At 43.3% G+C, this 22,529-nt stretch overlaps 1 protein-coding gene across 3 annotated transcripts in view; it reads left to right on the top strand.

The window, feature by feature from the left end:
• The first annotated feature begins 2,462 nt into the window (after positions 1-2,462).
• Positions 2,463-22,529, top strand: part of PRKD1 (protein kinase D1) — a 349,031-nt gene continuing 328,964 nt past the window's right edge. The window contains exon 1 of one of the 3 annotated variants that reach the window (XM_075530541.1): positions 2,463-2,887. In XM_075530541.1, coding sequence (XP_075386656.1) covers positions 2,618-2,887 — 270 coding nt within the window. In that variant the 5' untranslated portion in view covers positions 2,463-2,617. The remainder of the gene's footprint in view (positions 2,888-22,529) is intronic. The other 2 variants (XM_075530539.1, XM_075530540.1) reach the window with 2 other exon arrangements.

Below are 22,529 nucleotides of genomic sequence, written 5' to 3' on the forward strand. Positions count from 1 at the left end.
AGAAAATTAATGTTCTACATCCTAGATCCATGGTGGTATAGTGGGTTGTGCCAATGTTGCCCTACTAACCACAATGTCAGAAGTTTGAAACCACCAGCCACTCCTCAGGAGAAAGATCAGGCTTTGCACTCCCATAAAGAATTATAGTCTCATAAACCCACAGACAGAGTTCTGCTTTATCCTATAGGGTCATTATGAGTCAGAATTACTCAATGGCTGTGACTTTTTTTTTTTTAATCTGGGTTTGGTAAATAGCATTTGGGGGCCTTAAAAACTGTGAGCAGATGTCTAAGAAATAATTATTGGTTTCTACTCATGTGGAGCCAAAGAGAAAGAAGCAAGCACTCATAGAAACCAATAATCTATAGAACTCATAGCTCACGTGAATCATAGTCTCTTCTAACCTTAGACCAGAGGATTACAGGGCGCCAAGTATCTACTGATGGTTCTGGCCAGGAGCACGGGAGAAGTTTCTGCATACAATAGGAGAAAACTCTCGAGTGAAACTCAAATTCCTAACAGAGCCTGGACCCACTGGGCCAATAGAGACTGGCGGAAGCTCTGAAAGGATCACTCTAAAATATGCTTTGAATTTGTTACTGAAGCTACTCCACCTTTCAATCACATAATTATACAATAAACAACATTGTTTGTGAGTAATATATTGCTAACAGAGCCAACTATATAGGACCAAATGGTCAGTATTTAAAAGTAAAGATGATTTTACCCTAAAATAAAGATAAGGTGGGGAAGTGGGGAGGGGAGGGAATAGAGCAATGGAAAGACCACAAACAGAATGGGAATAATGAGAATGCTGACAACACTGTGACAATTATAACCCATGTCAGGAAACAATTTGTACAAAAAGTATTACATGGAAACCTAGTTGGCTTAATAAACTTTCACCTAAAGCACAATAACAATTTCCAAACCGAACCAAATGCCGTTTCTAACTCTCCAGAGGACACTACCTTGCAATGTCCTGGGTTAGAACCAGAGGTCAAATGACGTGGAAGAACCTCAGCTCAAAAGAAGACGTGACGGTTTCCTGGGTGGGGAGTGCGTGTCAAAGAAGGAAGAACGGGGCAGGCCGAGGAAAACTAAGAACCCGGAGAGAGGGCTGCCTTGATACTTTGTAAGACCCACTGACACATGAAAGTGCAAGGTCTCTTGTTCAGAATTAAGAATTCCAAGACAGTGACAGTAGACTATTGTTGCAGAACATTGAACCAAGCAGGGCTCTTCTGAGGGTGGGGGTCCGTGCAAAGGCAAGGGCACGCAAACACACACACACACACACACACACACACACACACACACACACACACACACACACTCACGGAGCCTGCCTTGATCAGAGGAGATCAGCAAAATTCCAAGGGCTGGGAAGCACCCCTTTCCCCCCCCAGCCAAAACAACAGCTATGAACAAGATGTCACTGCCCTCACCATCGTAGCCACCATGGTGCTCAGCCTCAGGTGGTGCCAGCAACACTGGTGGTGTAGGGCACCATTTCCAGAAAGGCGTCCTTAGGGGGCCTGAGATGGAAAGGAAACTGGCATCCCAGGGTCCAGATACAGGGAATATGGTAAAGGTTTAGAGGCCACATCTGCTCTTCCTTCTGTGCACAAGGCCTCTTCTTTCAGAATATTCCAGCTCTCTGGGGCCATGGGTTCGAGTTTGCTGTTGGTGCCTGGGGAGTCCGGCTTGTGAAAGGGTGTGTCTGGGAGGGGAAATGAAAAGATAGAGAGAGGTTTAAAAACATTTCAGTGGGCTGGCTTTGCCGCTCCTGGGCAGCCATCCCCAGGGCTTTAGGAGGAGCCAGGAAGGGGAAGGAGTGGGTGGCCAAGGACCCTCTCATCCTCCCCCGACCCCAAAGAGGAGGCTCCTGGGGACCGCAGAGCTCGCCATGCTGACGGCCAGCAAAGGCCACCACTTGTTTTGTTAAAAAAGAAACAAACGTGTGTCGTCCTGGGACGTTTGGCAGAGGTGTTGGGGACGGAGGGGACAGGGACAGCCAGTCAGAGGAGGGCTGCCCTGTCCCTCGCCTCCGCAGCTGGGGCAGCGGGGCCAGCGGGTGGCGGGGCTTTCCGCCCTCGAGGGCAGGGGGTGCGCGCCCGGGCTGCCCGGGGCCGGAGGCTGCGGCGCGCTGCGCTCCCGGAGCTTCGCCCCGGGGCTCCGCGGACGCAGGGGCGGCGACCAGGCGCGCGGTGGCCACTGCGGCCGCGCGGCTCCAGGGACCGCCGGGTGGTGGCCTCCGAGGGCCCGCCCCCCGCTCCCTCCCCGCCCCCGCGCGGCGCCGAGGCCCGCTGACCCGCGCCCGCCCGCTCCCCGCAGGGCGCCGGCGCGCCTGCACCTCGGCGGCCTCCCCGGGGAAGCGGCCCCGCTCGGGGCGGTGGACTCCGCACCCCCCGCCCCCCGGCCATTTTCCCTCCTCCCGCCCCCCGCCCCCTCCCGAGCCGCAGCCCCCCTTCGGCGCGCGCGGGGACTTTTCCGGAAAGTTTTTATTTGCCGCTTCGGCTCTCGCGGAGGAGCAGCTCCCCGGCTCCGCGGCTGCGAAACTTTTCCGCCGCCGCGCCCCCAGCCCCCCGCGCGGCCCCGGCGGCCCGGCCGAGCCATGAGCGCCCCTCCGGCCCTGCGGCCGCCCAGCCCGCTGCTGCCCGTGGCGGCGGCGGCGGCGGCGGCGGCGGCGGCCGCGCTGGTCCCGGGGTCGGGGCCGGGGCCCGCGCCTTTGCTGGCGCCCGGAGCGGGCCCGCCGGGGGGCGTCGCGTTCCAGCTGCAGATCGGCCTGAGCCGCGAGCCGGTGCTGCTGCTGCTGCAGGACCCGGCCGGGGACGACAGCCTGGCGCCCGTCCGGGAGCTGGCTTGCTCCATCGTCGACCAGAAGGTAAGGCGCCGCGCGGGGGCGCGGCCCGGCCGGCCACCCGGCTCTGGGAGCCAACTTCGCGGCTGCCTCGGGGGCGCTCGGCCGGGAGCCGCCGCCGACGGGTCCGGCCGCTCCCCGCTGGTGCGCCCGCATCCCAAAACCCTGCCTTCCGGCCCCCCCCCCACTTGGGCCGTCTGGTTTCATCCCCCGATCGCTGGACCGCCCGCATTCCTCGCACCCGTTTCCGCCTCCCTTGACTTTTCCAGGTGTCTTGTCCCTTTTGAGGGCGCGCTACACCGTCCGTCTCCTTGAGACAGCTCCACATCTCCCTTCTCTTCCTTCCTGACCGGGGACCAGTGCGTTTCTGGGCCCACGATTCTACTTCCACCAGAGCCCCCCCGCCCCCCATCACCCCAGGACATGCTCAGCACCCCTCCGCCCCCCACTTCCCTCCAGATTTCTCTCCCACCTCGCCGGGGGCTGAGGCTCTGTAGTGGTCTCCAGATAGGAATGTCTCACCTGCCAGCGAAGTTTTTCAGAGAGAGAGGGATTGCCTTGGCCAGCTGTGAAAACAACTGCCCAGACCCGGGTCGCCCTCCGCCTGGTCTCTTAGTGTCGCTAGCTTAGGGACATGGAACCACATTTCTCAGCGACAAACCCTTTGTAGCCTCCCTGCTTCGCGTGTCCTGGATTCCTGATATTGGGCGCTGCTGAGGGGGCGATGAACAGGGAGCCTCGAAATTTGTGTGCCTGAAACTCTCCACAGCTGCTCCCAAAGACAGGATGGAAAGGGCCTTTATCCGAGTCTGCCCACTACTCTTTAGGGAACAATTCTGAATTTTAGGTCGTTCCCGGAGCTATCTAGAGGGATGTGTGAAAAGGGGGGGCGGCGGGGTAAACAGTGTAAGGAAGAAGGGGTCCTGGCAGCAGCTTTCTTAGTCAAGACAGTAAGGTGGGCGGGGGTGGGGGGGTTGGGGGGGCAGAGTCAGAGGCCTCTGAGGGTGCTGAATTTCTGTCCCTTGCTAGAGACTCACTGTTACTTACTTTATCATGAGAACTTGAGTAATCGCGAATTAGTTTTATTTTTAAAATTTTGTATCAGAGTTTGCTAAACCTTGAGGGTTCTGAATTGTGGCATTAATATAGGAGTATTACGAACCCCCGCCCCCCAAGTCTAGCAAGTTATAAAAGTTTTCCAAGTCAGAATAAGGTAACAATGAGAGCCAGTAGGTTTTATTGAAAGCAGTGTTGTTTTAGATTACATGTAACTGTCAATTGTTTACAGTTTTCATGAAAATGAAAAAAGTGCAATATTCATATAAACTCTGTCATACCTATCATGCGGTTATAGTAGACAGCAATACCTCCGTGAACTTACAAGCTAGTTATTTACAGAACATTGTTAATAAGCATATAGCAATGCATAGTAACATTTCTCAAAAAAACCAAACTAAGGCAATTGTGTAGACATTTACTTAACATTTTAAGTAACTGATAAGATGGACAGAGAAGATTCAGTTGAGGTCAAACTGATATACATAAACTTTGGTTTCCACCAATGTTTGATCACTTGTGCACATGCACACCCCTACCAACTACCTTAATGGGGTTCAGGATAGGCAGAGACACACATGCGAGAAGAGGCTTGGAATGGCCTCACTTGTTATCAAGAGCAATGTCACATGGGAGTGGTGACATGAGCACAAAGAGAAGGGACAATAAGCCTCTTTGGAGTGCAACAGACAGGAAGCTGGTGGAGGGAGGGCATGTAAGAAAAGGACAAGGCAAACGGTTTTGAGATGAAAGTGCATTCCCTTTCTGGAAATACTAATGCTCTTTCACTCAGCGTTACCATTCTGTGGATGTCTGAAAGATTGTGAACGATGGATTGTGCCATGTGAAGGACGCTTTAGAATGCCCAAACTGTTAAAGCAATTTGAAAACTAGAGTTCAGTCATGAGCTACTTGAGACTTGAGCCCTCCTGCGGAAATACTACAAAGGGAAAATTATTAGGCTTGGTGACTGATGTATGAAGGAAACGCACCAGTTCGCCTCACTCTGCCCCACGGTTCCATTTATTCTAGCAGTTCTTCTCAAAGAAAAGTTGGTAAGGATGCCCAAAGTAAATGTCTCTCTATAACTTCTTTTTTTATTAAGATTGTGACTTAAGTGAAAATTTATTGAGAGGCATATTATAAGGTAATTTATAAGAGCTTATTAATATATACTGGCTAATGGATCTAGACAGGCTAGAAGTTTTCAATTCCTCTCTACCTATCTCTGATGTATTAAAATGCACATTATTACCCTAGGGAGAAAACAAGATTAAGACGGTTGGACATCCTTCCAGAGGGGCAGGAACTTCGTATTTTGATAGTAGGAAAGACCAAGATGACAGAGGTTGCTTGCCCTTTCCTTTAAGTTCTTTGCAAAGGAACATGGTATTCGTAGGTGGTGCAAATGGGCGATGATTTGGCTGCTTAGTGAAAGTCTGGCAGCTCAGTCCATCCATAGATGTCTCTAAAGAAACACCTGATGATATGCTTATGAAAGTAAACCACTGAAAACCGTGTGCAGCACAATTCTACTGACGCATAGAGGCTTGGCATAAGTCAGAATCAATGTGATAGAAACTGGGTGAAGTACCTTCGGAAGTCACAGGCTGTGACCTGGAAGAGGGAGAGATGAGATGGGGGAAGAGGGGAGGGAAAGGCAAGGTGGGGAGACTGGAATTGGATGCCACAGGAGAGATCTGAAAGTTGGAAATCATTTATAATTTACTGTGAAGTTTGGAGTTTTGTTGAGCTCACAGAAGGCACTTTTGATTTTCTGTTTTCTCCACATCCGTTGTTTTAAAACGTGTGAAGACATTTCTCACCCAATTTAAAAGTTCCTGACTACTAATAGATCAGGCTAGCTTAAATCTTCATTAGTGCAGTTTGTTCCCCCCCCTCACCCCACCCTCCACATACTGTCATTTATGACACATTTCCCGTGGGACCAGCACCCAGTGGCATGCAGGGATGAACAAGAAAGAACCTTGCCCGGAGAAACTAATCTTTTTAAACTAATATTTTTTTCCAAGCACCCACCGCCACCAAGTTGATTTCAACTCCTGGCTGATACTGTGTGTCTTTACAGGAGTGGGGAGTCTCACCTTTCTCCCCAATAATAAGTCCTGGGTTTGACCCAAGCTGTCTGCTCCCTGTCCGCAGTCCAACATCTAAGCCACAATGCCACCTGGGCGCCTTATTTATACGGTAGTTTGTGTGTTTTCTTTAACAATGAAGCTTGAAAAGTGTCATCCATAGGGTTATACTGGTAATAGTTGATAATAAATCAACACATTTTTATTTTAAGATAAATGTACTCTCACCATGTACTGAATCAAACAACTATACTTATTTCATCTTTTAGTTTAGGTGGAAAATTTAGTTTTTCCTAATATATAGTTTGTGTATGATGCACTGGTTAAGTGCTTGCTGCTAATGCAAAGTTTGGTAATTCAAACTCATCTGCGTGACACAGGAGAAAGATACCACAGTCTGTAACCATACAGATTAGAGCCTGTGAAGCTTGTGGGGCCAGTTTGAGCTTGTCCTGTACAGTCAAATGAGCCAGGACTGACTAGGTGGCAATGAGTTGTATAGGAGATGGTTGTTTCTGTTTGCAAGTGTCCCAAGGTTTTGTGGCTATCTCTTTACTTTGCAAGTATGTAACCTTGAAGGGCGATTGTACATGAAGCCATGCATTCTGTTAGTGTTACATGGTAACAGTTTTGTGAAGAGTTAAACAAAGAGTGAAAACTTAAGCTAGTTGGCTTCACATGGACACACTGTTGCTTTCTTGACTTTACTTCCTGAGAAGGAATTGTTTTGAAGCAAGGAACACAATTTTTGAATAACAAGCAGTATTAATTTAGTAAGCATATTATGAATAGTATATTCATATTTTCTGTTCTTATTAGAACAACTTTTAGTTTTCCTCGGAAACGACATATAGAGTGGTAGCACATGTGTAAGCATGTAGTTCCACATGAAATGTTTGTGCTACGATATGTCTGACTGAAGTAGTTAAGGAGTACGATTTTAAATAGAAGATAGGGGAGGACCTAGGTGTGAGATCACTGTTGTTTTACTTGTAATTCTTTTGATTTCTCCGTTGTACATTGTGTCTTAGCAATTCTGTTGTCATTTTTCTTTTTATTGTTAATTTTAGCTACCCTACTTCTGCACAGATGGAGAAAATGGAAAGGAACTTAGTTGCCTGACAAGCCCAACATATATAAGAAATCAAAAGACTGTTAATACTGAGGGTTTGGGGGTCTTTGGGGTTTAGTTTCTTTCGTAATTTTATATTTGGACATATTTTGTGCTTGTCTAATGATTCTAGTTTAATGATGTGTTGTTTTGAGAGAATTTGTTATTTTATTAAGTCATTCATAGCTATTGTAATTATAACTGCATATTTTAATTTATTTTAAAGTTCAGTTGTAAAGTATTTTAGGGACACACGGGTAGGTAAAAGGGTTTTGCTATAAAATCTTGGAAGCTTTTCTTAAATAAAAATATCAAAATGTCAAGCTATTATTTCTTGCTATCTCCTTCACTTAGAAGTATACACTCCTAAACTCTTCCCTTTAGAATTATGTACTTTTTGACTTATACCATACCACATGGCAATTTTGGCAACTTTGAAGATTTCAAATCATGTTCCTTTGAAATATGCCATGAGTTTGGGAGGGAAAAAATGTGTGATGGAGTAGGATCAGGTCATAGGGTAGAGGGAGCAAGGTTTTACAAATTAAATTCTCATAGGACAACCCCATGCCACTCTTGAAGAATGGCAGGTATTGTGATGGTGGTTAAAAAAGTTCCCTGGTGCAACTTTTCTGGCTCTTTGACAACAATGCAGTTTTCCTTCAGAGTCCCCAAAAAATGGGAGCCCCCTTCTGAACTGTCCTCTTGGCTTTGAACTTAACTGGCCTGCCTAATCGCTTCAAAAGCCATTCTTTTGATTGGCCCCAATTTTTTGAAGGCCCTCTAATTAGACTAAGCCAAGTGTATTTCTGAGAGAACTTGTCTGCATCCATCCACATGCCACCCACCGAGATATATTTAAATACTTCAAAAAAGAAAAAAACCCGATTTTGCACTGAAACCCCCAGTAGCAACACATTTTGACTTATGCTATGTTTGTGTATACCGTTCATCAGTTCTTAACTTTTCAACTCTGTGTATCATTTAATGTTGTCACTAGGAAAATAATCCGTTGAGCCTGTGATGCTAAAGGCATTAGCTTTAGTCTTTGGGCTGAAACGATTTAGATAATTGACTGACAGATACATGAATTAACTTGGGTGTTTAAACTCAATTTTGAGATGAACTTGAAAGAATTTTCTGAGAAAACCAGAGAGAGAGAGAGAGAGAGAGAGAGAGAGAGAGAGAGAGAGAGAGATTGATTTTCAAAGCAAACCCACTGCCATTAAATCTTTGCTTTGTCTTAGTAACCTTACATAGGGTTTGTGAGGCTGTAAATCTTCATAGGAGCAGGCAGCCTCACCTTTTTACTCTAAAGCAGCTGTTAGGTTTTAACTGTAAACTTAGTGGCTATCAATCCAATGCTTAACCAACTGAGCCATCGGAGAATGTGAAAATTTAAATAAAGTATAAAAACTTGCCCCATGAAACCTTTTTTTGTGGCTGAGTTATTCCATATCACCGGATTAACTTTAAGGGACATCTAAATTCTTCTTTTTTCCTTCTTTTGGTCCAGTTATTGCTATTCTTTTGCTTTTCAGGGGGTGGGGTGAGATGTAGATTTTCACTAATATACCTGAATAACTTAATAACCTCCATAGACAATACAGACATTTTCCTAGTCTATGAAATGCCTGCTTGTGATTTATCTGAGATGGCCTTGAGAATTGAAGAGACAATCTGTAAAGGATTAAATTTACTGCCTAGTAAATATGTGCTTCATAAAGGACTCTGCAGACTGCCATGCTGTTAACAAAAGACCCTTTTGGGGGGGGGAGTTCTTTCTGGCTGATATTTACATATGGCTAATATGACACAGTAGCACAGTAGCATGGCTGAAAGGCCCAGGTTGCCCCCCTCCCCCTCTCGGAATAACAGGTTATATTTTGGGCTCCTTCCTGCAAGGTCAGCAGTGTGAACCTACCAGCTCCCCCATGCCAGAAAGATGAGGAACTGCCTGCTTCTGTAAGGATCTGTCGGCTCAGAAACCTCCTTGGGCAACTCACCTCTGGTCTACAGGATCATTTTGAGTGGGATTCCACTCACCGACAGTGAGTCTGATAATGACATGAGTTCTCTACAATAAAACAAACTCTGGAACCAGTTGTGTTTTGATAAGGCATTTCAAGGCTCAACTGCTCAGAATTCCTTAAGGATTAACTCAATTCTAAGTAAATGGAAAATATATTTGCTGATAAAAAGTAAAGTATGTCAACATTGCTTTTTATGTATTTTTTGACAGGAAACTGACTTAATTCCTTTTCAGATGCAAGTAGCAAGTGAAATTGGAATGAAATGTATTTGAGGAAAAAGGAAAATAAAATAGATAATGGTCTAACACTTGACAACATGATGATTCTCAACTCTGGTACTGAGACAGAAAGCACAAGTTCCTTTTTGCTTATCAGTCCTTATTGTGAGGAGGAAGACGCTTGGAAATGAGGATGGGGAGCACACTTTGCTCTTCTGCTGGCACTTAGAGATACCTGCTAACCAGCTAATATAGCGTAGTTGGTCGCACATATGCTGAGGTATAATATTGGCACAAGGAGGAAAATTTACAGGGAAATAGTTACATTAGAGGTTTGCCCAAGTTAATTTATAAGCATTTTCTGAGTTTTTTTCCCCTTAACTATCACTCACCACTCCTGGTATTCCATGCCCATTATAAAAGAATTTGACAACCAAAATAAATAATGATCTCTTTTTAAAGAAGAAGAGTATAAAGGAAAATTATGTGAAAATAGTATATTTACTATACTGGAATCATTGAATGAGCCATCTGATAGCTTTTCAGTGATACTAAGAATCCCATAGAACCTCAGGATAGTAGACGGATCAGGGTAGCAGGGCTGGGGAAAAAGCCAACCCCACAGAAATTGTTGATAATCTGAGCATAACTTTGTTTTGTTTCATTATGAATTACATTGAGGGGAGGTTTCCATTTCAAAGTAGCCATTTCATTTTAGTTTTATATTTTGTTTGCTTTCTTTTTATCTGTTGGGGATATCTAACTTACTGTTTGACCTCTGAGCGGACTTCTTTATTTAAACACACATATTCAAAATTCTTTTTCATCTACAAGAATTTGTAAAATGCCCCAGGAGTTTCTCATATATTGTCAACTACTTTAGTTCACCTAGTGTGCCGCCACAGAAACAGCACTAGTGCATGGCTTTAAAAAGCGGGCAGATATTTTTCCACAGTTACGGAGGCTAGAGGTTGAATTCAGGAAATGCTCCTATGTCTACTTTGGCTTCCACTAGCAGTCGGTTCTTTGGGGTTCCTGGCCGTGTAGATGGATCTCCTGTGCGTGACTGTCTTCATAGAGCTTCTCTCCCCATGTGTGTGATGTGTGTATTCTGCTCTCACTATCACTCAGGAAGTAATCAGGTTGAGGATCCGCCTTGCAACAAGCAAAACAAAGAAAACTCTTTTAAAAATCTATGTCATAAGTATAGGAGCTAGGATTCAATGCATATTGTTGGTAGATACAATATAAAGCATAACATCAGCCACATATTTTTCTGTGTTATTAGAAACCAACTCTGCCAGTACCACACAATGCAAAGAAGGTCACATTATATCATTTCTTACTCTCTTTTTGGTCTCCCACAGAAAGTATACGATAGATACTTGAGTGCAAGCCAACCTAAATATCAGCCGAGGCACCTAATTTTACTACAAAAATGGCATAAAAATTGCCGAAAACTTGGCTTATACACGTATATATGGTAATTAAATAAAGCCTTGCATTGTATGGCCATGATGATTACGATGGAATACCATATGATTTAGACAGTTCTAAAGGCAAGAACTTTGAGAACTGAAGTGCGACTGATCTAAGCTATGATAGGTTCAGTTGCGTCATGTACATGTGAAAGTACATGTACTTTTGAATAAGGAAGACTGGAGAAGAATCAGTGCATTTGAATTATGGCTTTGGTAAAGAATATTGAAAGTATTGTAGATTACCAAAAGAACAAATCTATCTTGGAAGAAGTACAGCCAGAATGCTCTTTGGAAAGCAAGGAGGGTGAGACTTTGTTTCATTTACTTCGGGCAAGGAATCGAGAGATCAGTCCCCGGAAAATGATATCACGCGTGGTAAAGTAGAAAACGAACCAACCAAACAACCAAACAATCCAAACTCACTGCCATTGAACCACACTGAGCCACAGTGCGAGGGCCGTGAAAAAGAGGCGGGCCCTTGAAGAGATGGACTGACAGAGTGGCTGCAACAACAGACTCAACCATACCGATTTTGAAGGTGGTGCAGCTCTGGGTATTACCTCGCTCTGTGATACACAGGGTCTCTGTGAGCTGAAACGGCCCCAGTGGCACCAATTAGCAAAGGTTAGAAGTGGTGAAAGATAGACATATATATTAAGACAAAGCTATACCCCAGATTTCCATTCTCCTGTGTCAAACTTCTTCCAAAATCTCAAAAAGGTTTTAGTTGACTAAAGCTAAACCATTGATTGAGCAACCCAGAAATATTTGGTAAATCTAAAGATTAGCTTTTGAAATTTGCAATCATGAAAGAATTTTGTCCAATTAATTTGGTGAGAAAGAAGGAAAAATGACATATCTTGTAATGATTGATTGGCTTCTATTCTGTGTAAACCCGTGATGAGGAATCTGTTAAAATTTCAACTTGTATTTGGGCATGATTTCAAGAATTTATGAATGCCTGTCCTTAATTATCAGCAGCTAGTTTTTTTTCTTTTCTTTCCACATTTGTACCATAAGATGAGTGAAAAGTAGGAGTGTGATAATGAGAATAAGAATGCACGTATAGCTGTGAATCATATATGTTCTTAAATGTCATAGCCATGGCGCTTGTATGGAACATGCTTCTACACTGACAGCTGGTAGCCATGAGTTGGAATAGACCTCACAGCCACTAGTAACAAAAGCAAAGGCTCTTAGATGACCTATTTTGTTAAAAAAGAAATATGCACTTCCTTAGCAAGAATTTTATTTACTTAATGTGTGTATGTACACCCTTTTCTGGTCCAAATTGTTGGAGGGGATAGTGGCAGATATAGGAAGTGTTTGTTATACCTTAATACCTTTAAGCTTGCTGTACTTTTTGAAGTTTACTGCAGAAGTAATACATGCTTAAGTTTGGAGTTGGTATTTTTCAAGAACAGCATGGTTTTAGTTAAGATCCCATTAAGGGTACTATGCATAAGTAAAGCTTGAAATCAATTTCCTTTTCTAGAAACAATGAAAAAAATAAAAAATATAATCAAACTCTGATTTGAAAGATCACAGACAAAAGTATATTTGTACATCAGTTAAATGGTAATTTGTTCAAACACCACATCCATTAAGAAAGATTACTGTTGGAGAATTTTTTGAAAATTATTCATCTTTATTTGGAAGCAAGACTTTTTTTGCCTGTAACTTATTCAACTAGATTTATGTTGTAAATTTGAAAAATTTTTGAGAAACATGAAAATGTTTACTAGAAGCAATTTCTATTTATCACTAATACAGATTAATCCATTTAGGTAGAATGTTAAAGACTCTTCAAGGGTCAGCGTTGAACTTAACAATACCAACAAAAAAATCAAAACCTTTTCCTAGGTTGTCCAAATCAGTCATATTAGGGACAATTACTGGTGAATTGTGGAACTCTAGCTCTGTTGTCAGTGGATCACAGTATCCAGAGACAGACCAAGAATCCACGTATAGCTCGTCCGCTTGAATTAACTTTCAATAATTTCACTGACTGATTGATGCTGTTCATCACCGGCCAAATATTTATTGAGTATGTGCCATATTCAATCTGTGTCTCAAACTCTTTAGCCGTTAAATATAAATACCTCTCCCTTCCCCATGTATCTCTCAGATTACTGAGAAATGGCAGTAGGCTTGTGATCTGGTAGGGTCTCTTGAGTGCCATCCTAGTCTATTCATCCTGCAGTCATTTCCAATCAGAGTCACCCCATAGGATGGAAGAGAGCTGGCCCCTAAGGTCTGCGAGTCTCTGAATGATGACAGATGCAGACCTCCATGTTTTTCTCACATGGAGTCGTTGGTGGGCTCAGTTAGCCTTTCCACACTTAGCCTACTGTACCACCACAGATACTTTGAGTGGGATCAAGAGTTCCTGCTATACCTGAAGGTGACTAGGCCAGCCTTCCAGAAGTGGAATGCCTAAGAGCTCTAGGACATTTTCTATAGGACAAGGAGATACTTGGGGATAACCAATGGTGATTTGAGAAAAAAAGGTTGTTAGGATAGGACAGGAAAGTAGTCTTTAGTTTACAGAAAGTTGATCAAAAGAGATAGTGTCTGGGGTCTTAAAGGCTTGAAGGTGAACAAGCGGCCATCTAGCTCCGAAGCAACAAAGCCCACATGGAAGAAGCACACCAGGATGTGCGATAACAAGGTGTCAAAGGGATCAGGTATAAAGCATCATAAAAAAAAATCTTACCAAAGTGAATGAAGGGGAAGTGCAGAGTGGAGATCCAAAGCCCATTTTTCGGCCACTGGAGATCCTGTCACTGAGGGGTCTAGAGGAGGAGATGAGTCAGCCAGGGTGCGACATAGCACCGATGAAGAATACAGCTTTCCTCCAGTTCCTAAATGCTCATCCCCCCCCCCCCAACCCCACTACCATGATCCAGATTCTACCTTGCAAGTCTGGATAGAGCAGAGGATGTACACTGGGGCATATAGGAGCTGGAGGCACAGGGAATCCAGGGTGGATGATACCTTTAGGACCAGGGGTGTGAGGGGCGATACTGGGAGAGTAGAGGGTGAGTGGGTCGGAAAGGGGGAACCAATTACAAGGATCTACATGTGACCTCTTCCCTGGGGGATGGACAACAGAAAAGGGGGTGAAGGGAGATGCCGGATAGGGCAAGATATGACAAAATAATATGAGCGGGGAGGGAGGGGATAAAAGAGGACTTGATGCAAAGGGCTTAAGTGGAGAGCAAATGCTTTGAAAATTTTTAGGGCAAAGAATGTACATATGTGCTTTATACAATTGATGTATGTATATGTATGGATTGTGATAAGAGTTGTATGAGTCCCTAATAAAATGTAAAAATAAAAAAAGAGGGAACCGATCTCAGGGTTCTACATATAGCCTCCTCTCTGGGGGATGGGCAACAGAAAAGTGGGTGAAGGGAGACTCCAGGCAGTGTAAGATAAGATAAAATAATAATTTATAAATTATTAAGGATTCATGAAGGAGGGGGAGCAGAAAGGGGGGAAGGAAAATGAGCTGATTTCAGGAACCCAAGTGGAAGGCAAATTTTGAGAATGATGAGGGCAACGAATGTATAAGGGTGCTTTATTCAATTGATATATATATGGATTATGATAAGAGCTGTATAAGCCCCAATAAAATGATGTTAAAATAAATAAAGTCTTTTGATGGGGGGGGGGAACTAAATAAATAAAATAAAATATCGGAACAAAATAGAAAAAAAAAAGAAAGTTGAAATCCCCGTGGTTGATGTAATGTAATAATTAGCTTTCTCAATGTTACTTCTATAGGTTCTAAGATCTGTTGCAATGGCTACACAGAACTCACAGACGAAATTCACAGTTGGAGGATCTGTTAAGGAAGTTGAGCTGTAATGCCCGTGAGGGCTGCTCAGCATTGAGTTGTTTATCAGGACATTTTACAAACTTCTCTCAGGTCTGCCCATAAATGCCCAAAGGACCTACTCCACTGAAAGCCTGTACCCCAAAGGCACTCCGCTCAAGCTGCGTGTCAGCAAGCTCAACTTCTGTATGAAGTGCCTAGAGGCTCCCTACTCAGGTGAGTCTCAGCCCAAAGGCACTCAGCTCTGCTACTGTGGGCCAGCAAGTCCAATTTCCCAGATTCCCTGACAGAGATATCCCAGTCAGCAAGCCAGCCTACTGCACACAAGCCCTCATCTTTATTTGCTCCTTGGGAAGAAAGCCCGTCACTCTGTTCCATGCTCTGACTCCTGGTTCTGCTGCTGCTCCTCTGAGCTGTTTGGAAGGTATACCTGCCTCCTGGATCCAGGGGGCTCACTGCATAGGAATCTCTTGCCCAGAGGACTTGCTCCATGCCTGGCTCTCACTGGTAACGAGATCCCGCCTCCTCCTCAGGGGCTCTTTTTATACACAGCAGGACGGCACACCAGGAAGCTCTATGTGCAATTACTCACAGGTATCATAGCAATGTTTTCTCTACCTTCTAACCAGACTGATGGAGGGAACGTGTTTCGGTGGGGGTTAGAGACTTTGGGGCCCTGGCGGCATCTTGGGTACCTATTGAGCTGCTAATCATAAGCTCGGCAGTTTGAAACCACCAGCTGCTCCAGGGGAGAAAGATGGGGCTTTCTACTCCTGTAAAGAGTTACTGTCTTGGAGACTAACAGGAGTGGTTCTATAGTGTCCTATAGGGTTCCTATGAGTTGAAATGGACTCATTGGGAGTACATTATTATTATTTTTAAAATTTGAGATGCTTTGCTAGGAGACTCACATTAAATAAATCAGTGTCCCTGCAGTCCATTCTGAAGTATCTACAGTTTTGGGGTGCAAAGTGGGCATAGTCTTTCCACCCAAGTTCTTTGAAGGATTTGTTCTGTATTCCCAATGCGGAAAGCTTCAACTAAGAACATGTGAGACCTAGAGCGCGGTCATTATTTCATGAGCGTCCCATCCAGTTAGACCTTTCAAACAGTCACAGTAGAGGTGAAGAGCACGTGACCACCAACACTGTGTTGGGGAAAATTGTCAGAAGCAAGAGAGAGAATGAGGGGTTCCAGGTCAGCTTTGGTAATCATGTTGTATCTGCGGTGGTGAATGAACTTGAGCAGTTCACAGTAAGCAAAACCTAGGGGACTGAGACTCATGGCACCTGGGGCAGACAGAAACAGCCATGGGAAAGCTCGGAGATTCCTTTGGATTGAGTCAGCAGAAACCTCCCACTAATAACTCCAGATTAGCAGTGGAGAGGCATCTAGAAGAAGACTTTTTGTCAGCAGAACAGTTCTTATTTGGAGTTTTCACTATCACAGATGACATTTTACGATGCCTGCTTTAGATTTTTAGGAATATTTCAGTGTTATGGGAGCACTTTGTGTGGTTAGTTGGCAAGTTTCCAGGGCCTCCTTCGGGAAAGACCATGACTGACAAAGAACCCTGACCTGGTAGCTTCCTCACAGTAACAAGGCCAGTAGAGGGGGAACCTCCAGGACCTCTTCTTGGCACCTTCAACCTTCTTGGCACTTACTGTCCTGTACCAGTCTGTATGTTGGCCTCTTCCCACTTGTCTTAGCTGCTTACCATAGTCTGAAATATACTTAAAAACACTGAAATCTAGATCGTGTGATATTATGTGTATGTTATTATTACACGTTAGGAATTCACACCCCCAAAGTGGTCAACTAGAATTCTAGTCACTTTAAAATCAAAACGCACTGCCTTTGAGTCAGTTCTGAGTCAGTTCTGTGAATTTCCAAGACTGTACATCTTTACAGGGGTAGATAGCTTCCTCGCTCTCGCACCAGTCACTTTAGAGATCACCACTATTGCAATGACTGATGGGTTGTTAGATGACCTCCAGTCACAGATAATCACCGTAATGAACATTAGACATGAGCTCTTCTTGGGAATATTTGTGTCAGTGCCCAACATATTTTAGAGATACTCTTTGCCCTTCCAAGATTTGGGTAAAGACTTGAATGAAGTTTGTGTGTATAGGTAGGTGGACCTCTGATCAGCCCTTGTTGCTAGAGAGTTTCTAGTCACTGATGCCAGTTCTTTGAGAGCAGAATCCTTCCTTAAGAAATGATGTCAAGATGTCAAACTGTGGACAGAGGCTATAGCATAGCATCTGAAATGTGCCTAATGGTTAATATAGGCTTGTTTTATAAATACTTCTCTGTGTATCAGAATTTAGTTTGGAATTTGCATTCATTTTCTCTGCTAACAGAATTGTGGACATAGTAAATCCTCATCCACCTTTAAAATTTTCAAATGTGACTTTGAAGTATCCAAAGAAATTAACATATTAATTTCTCTAATGTGTTAATTAAAGAGATGTGATGAAACTGACTTTGGTGAGATCTGAATGCAAGGTGTCTTTGAAAAAGTGGTAAGAACATCTGAGGGGGATTTCAGTAAGTTCTTGGACATTTTTCACTATCTTTTAATTACACTTTGCCACCACCATTTTGCTTGCTGATCAATGTGGTTTAGGACTAATGGGTGAAGATAATCTTACCTAGCAGCATTAATCCAAGAATCCTTTCTTCTTGATAGTGCATTCATTGTAACAACCAGCTGAGAAAGGTGCCTTTCCATATTTCCTTTCATTTTAGCAGGCCTATTGGGATGATCCATTAGCTAAGGATTATGCTTTGGCATTCTTCTCTTTATGTATGCTGTATTTCTCTGCTTTTTTTTGCAGTGGGGTGGGGGTAAATTATGAAGAACCCACCCTAACTTAAACTTATTTGTACCTGTGTGGATGGTCACTCACACAGCTGGGGGTGCCTCCCCCAGCCCCACCCTACTTCAGTAGTGCTAGCCAATCTCAATCACAAATGCACTGTTGCTCCTCCTTCCCATTCATTGCTTATATGCATGGCCACGGACAAGACTTCCTTTAGCCCAGTTGTGCTGTCTGCAAATTTCACAAAAATGCAGTTTTACTTGTGTCTCTGGGTCAGGAATTGGTGAACTTTTGAGATGAAAGAGACCATCTTATCTCTCACAACAATTTAATAAATATTCAAGACCCCAAACCAGATTTTTACAAATGAAATCACCAATATCTGAATAATATCCTTTAAAAAAATCACTTTTACTGCAGAGCCAAAAGAGCTGCGTATGGGTCACAAGCTCTGCAGGTTGCCAACCGCTGCTTTAGGTAAACATGATTTAATTAATAGTATATTTATAATTCAAGTCAATGTTAAAAATTAGTATTAAGCACAGTCCTTGTGATAGCCACTGTGATAGTCCAGGTAGACTAGAGAAACACATTCGTAGACCCTCATGTATATAAGAAAGAGCTTTATATACAAGAGCAGTTGAATATTGAGAAAACATCCCAGCCCAGTCCAGATCAAGTCCATAACTCTGATATTAGCCCATATGTCCGAAACAGTGTATAAGATCTTCTTCAGACTCATGAAACACATGCAATGACACCGAATGCAGGAAGATCACGGGCCAGTGGGTGCAAAGCCTTGCAGATCCAGTGCCAGTAGAAGCATCTCAGCGCTGGCAGGGGGCTCCACGTCGCTTCTTCAGTTCCCAGGGCACAGAGTCTATCAGCATAGTGCCATGTGCCTTGTCAGAGCGTCTCTCAGGGAGTGAGTCTTAAGTCTTGTCAGTAGAGTCTCTAGGGGAGTGAGCAGAGAGAGTGTGTCTCCTGCCTCCAGGGAGGAAATACAGGAGTTCCCAGAATCCTCAGAAGGCCACGCCCACACAGAGGCCTCATTGGCTATGACCCGATTGACAGACTAGACTCCACCCACCACTCTTAATCCTCTCAGGTTGTGTTGTGCTGTTATCCCTAGCCTGGAAGCCTCCAGGACAGCATATTGTCATTTTTTCCCATTCCTAATAGACTAGGGAGGTTTCTGAAACATGACATATCTTTTATATTAATTAACACTTGGAACTTTTTCAACTTTGATGCAATATGCAAGGTACATTTTGACAGGCCTCACTGTTGGACTGTTGGCTAACAAGAAGGCAGCAGACCTGTTCGGCTGCGTTAGAAATCTGACCACTGAATGACTACTAATTCAAGGATGACATTTTGAGACATAATCCATCTTTAACGAGTAGGACTCAAAGCTGCAGTTGTAGTTAGAACCATGCTCTTCTTTACCTGCTGCTAAGTGCTGGCAAAGAGCCCACTAGTTTCAATGTCGTTCCTAGGCAAGAAAACTCGATGCACTTTTCTGCAACAGATGTTAACTTATTCTAATGTGGAATGAGCTCATATCACCTGACTGTAGATACTTACAACACTTAAATAAAGCTAATAGCTTGTATGGATTTTTGAACAATATTCAATTCTTTGGAAAGAATAGAGAGGCTAGTCTACCAAATTACATAGACTGACCACGTGCTCAGTTTGTACAAGACCGGTTTACCTTAATCTTCTTGCCCTGATGTTCTTTTAAATTATATGGACACGGTAGATGAAAGTTTTACCTAAAACCAAACAACAAAGAAATTAGAAAGAAAAACCATGCTTGAGACAGACTGTTTTTTGGTCCCTAAATACTTGTAAGTTTTGAAAATATGTGCAAAACTTACCCTTGGAATTTATAGGGAGTCATTAGATTCTGCGTATTAACTATGATATTTTGAATAATTTTCCTAAGGGGAATCTAAAGCAAAAGGCAAAAACAAATAAAAATTTTATTTCATTGAGAATGTTATCTCTCTTGACTTCATAAAGTTTCTGACTAACTAAAGGATGAAAGACAACTGACATTTAGATGGATTTCATACCCTCTTCATTAACTGTCTCAGAGTGTAACACCTACGGTAATGTTCACTATATTCAGCAACCAACCACTATTAATCAAGGTACTATTTGGTAGTTTCCAACACAAATAACTTAGCTCCTTGTGGCAGTTCATCCCAACCTTATTGATTCAAATAGGTAAATAGGGTGGCCTTCCCCAAAGCTTCCACATTTTTTCAAACTACCACAAAGGCAAAATATGATCCTTTCGATGCAGAATGTTAACACTTTGGTAGTTAAAATTGTATTTTATTAGAATCCTTATTCTGGAGAAAATACAACATGTGAGTATAGAGTTCCTTTGCCTCTTTGAACTCTGAGTGGCTCCTTTGCTTTAATCCATGGCCCCTCCCTTCCTTGCTCCACCTTCCAGTCACATCTTTTATTCCTCTGACTTTGCAGCTTCTTTCCTGTAAGAACCGTTCCTTAGTTTGTAGCCTACTTTCCCTCTTTCAGAGTCAGCAACAGCCGCCCGAGCCCCTATCCCCCTTCTTTCTCCTCTTTTATTTCACTTTTCCCACCCCACCAGGAAGGCCATCCCTTTGAAGGACTCATATATTTGCTTCATCCAGACTATGCCCGTGTACGTCTTAAGAAGGAACCTTACCCAATGCTCTAGTATTTTGGAGCGATATGTTATCTTTCAAGGTTTTAAGTCGTCAAGGGTATTGTGTGCAGTTTGTTTTCTCCTTTCTTGGTGGTGTGTTTTTAAAGAAAACTCTTGTGGAGTGAGCGGTCAGATGCAGAATTCACTGTGACATTTCATACCCAATACTTCTCTCCCAATTGGGGCCCTGGTGGTGCGGTTGCTACGCATGGACTGCTCACCCCAAAGCTACAGTTTGACACCACTAGCTGCTACCAGTAGAAAGACAGTTACAGTCACAGAAACCCAGAGACATTTCTACCCTGTGCTATAGGGTTTCTCCGAGTCCGAATTGACTGGGTGGCAGCGAGTTATGTTTATCATGTGCAGAAGTCCTATGAAATATGGTTTTCAGTTGCCATCAAGTTGGGTCTGACTCATGGAGACCCTGTGTCCAATAGGAAGAAGTGCCGCCTGGTCCACTGACCCTGAGTGACCATCCACTCTTGCATCCACTGTGCTCTGGGAGCCTTCCTGCTTAGGGGTACTCATTTCCTAGCACTATGGTGAGCTATATTGTGTTGTGTTCCTTAGGGCTTTGGTTGGTGGAATTAAATCGCCAGACTGTATTTCCTAAGCTCTTAATCTGGAAGCACCTATCTACGGTGTGGGAATCTGCTGGTATTTGAAATACCTGTGGCATAACTTCTAGCATTACAGCTACTCACATCATCGCAGTATGGCAAACTGACAGAGAGATGGTGGACATATGAAATACATCTAGCAAATTCACAGCAGTTTCTCGATAAGTAAATACAAAATTTTAAAATATCAGAGTCTACCACTATCCATTTTCCAACTTTTTAATTAAGAACTAGGCTGGTATATTCTCTATATAACATAAATCACTGAGATATTTTTCATTTCAAGCAGTGTCAACAATTCACAATCCTATATTTACTTAAGGAATTTTGTAGAATGACTTTTTAAAGGTAAAATTTTGCCTTAGATGTACCTGCTCTATAGTGTTATTATTATTATTATTATTATTATTATTTTATTTAACTCAAATTAAGTCCATTGCTGTCAGGTTGATTCCAACCCATACTGACACTGTAGGACAGCGTGGAACTGCTCTGTTAGAGTCAGATGGCTATAATCTTTATGGAAACAGTCTGCATATCTTTCTGCAGCATTGCTCTTGGTGGGTTAGAACTGCCAACTTTTCAGTTAGCAGCTTATTGCTTACTGAAGTCATTAGGCTGTCAGAGCTTTTTAAAAATCATTTTAGTTGGGGTGCATGCCACTCTTATCACAATCTGTACATACGTCCATTATGTCTAGCTCATTTGTACATATGTTGCCATCATCATTTTCAAAACATTTTCTTTCTACTTGAACCCTTGGTATCACCTCATTTCCTGTCTCCCTTCTTCCCTCCCTCCCTCCCTCCCTCCCTCATGAACCCTTGATAATTTATAAATTTTTTTCATGTCTTACACTGACCACTGTCTCCCTTTACCCATTTTTTCTATTGTCCATTCCCCTGGGATGGGATTATATGTAGATCATTGTGATCGGTTCCCCCTTTCTCCCCCCGACCTTCCCCTTCCCCTCCTGGTATTGCTACTCTCATTATTGGCCCTGAGGTGTTTATCTGTCCTGGATTCCCTGTGTTTCGAGCTCTTATCTGTACCAGTGTGCATGCACTGGTCTAGCTAGATTTTTAATGTAGAATTGGGTTCATGTTAGTGAGAAGGGGCAGGGCAGGAACATTAAAGAACTAGAAGAAAGTTATATGTTTAATTGGTGTTATACTGCACCCTGGCTGGCTCTTTTCTTCCTTATGACCATTCTGTAAGGGAATGTGTTCAATTGTCTACAGATGGGCTTTGGGTCTGCACTCTGTGCTCCTCCTCATTCACATTGGTAGATGTTTTATTCTGGGTCATTGATGCCTGATACCTGATCCCATTGACACCTTATGATCACACAGGCTGGTGTGCTTCTTCCATATGGCCTTTGTTGCTTCTCAGATAGATGGCCACTTGTTTATCTTCACACCTTAAGAGCTCAGACACCATATCTTTTGACAGCCGGGCACCATCAGCTTTCTTCACCACATTGCTTATGCACCCATTTTGTCTTCAGCGATCATGTCAGGAAGGTGAACATCACAGAATGCCGGGTTATTAGAACATATTGTTCTTGCATTGTGGGAGTACTTGAGTAGAGGCTCAATATCTGTCTGCTACCTTAATACATAACATATAAATATATGAACATAGATCTATTTCCCATTGTTATATATAAGTGTAT

Source organism: Tenrec ecaudatus, chromosome 14 (assembly GCF_050624435.1).
Source record: "Tenrec ecaudatus isolate mTenEca1 chromosome 14, mTenEca1.hap1, whole genome shotgun sequence".
NCBI lineage: Eukaryota > Metazoa > Chordata > Mammalia > Afrosoricida > Tenrecidae > Tenrec > Tenrec ecaudatus.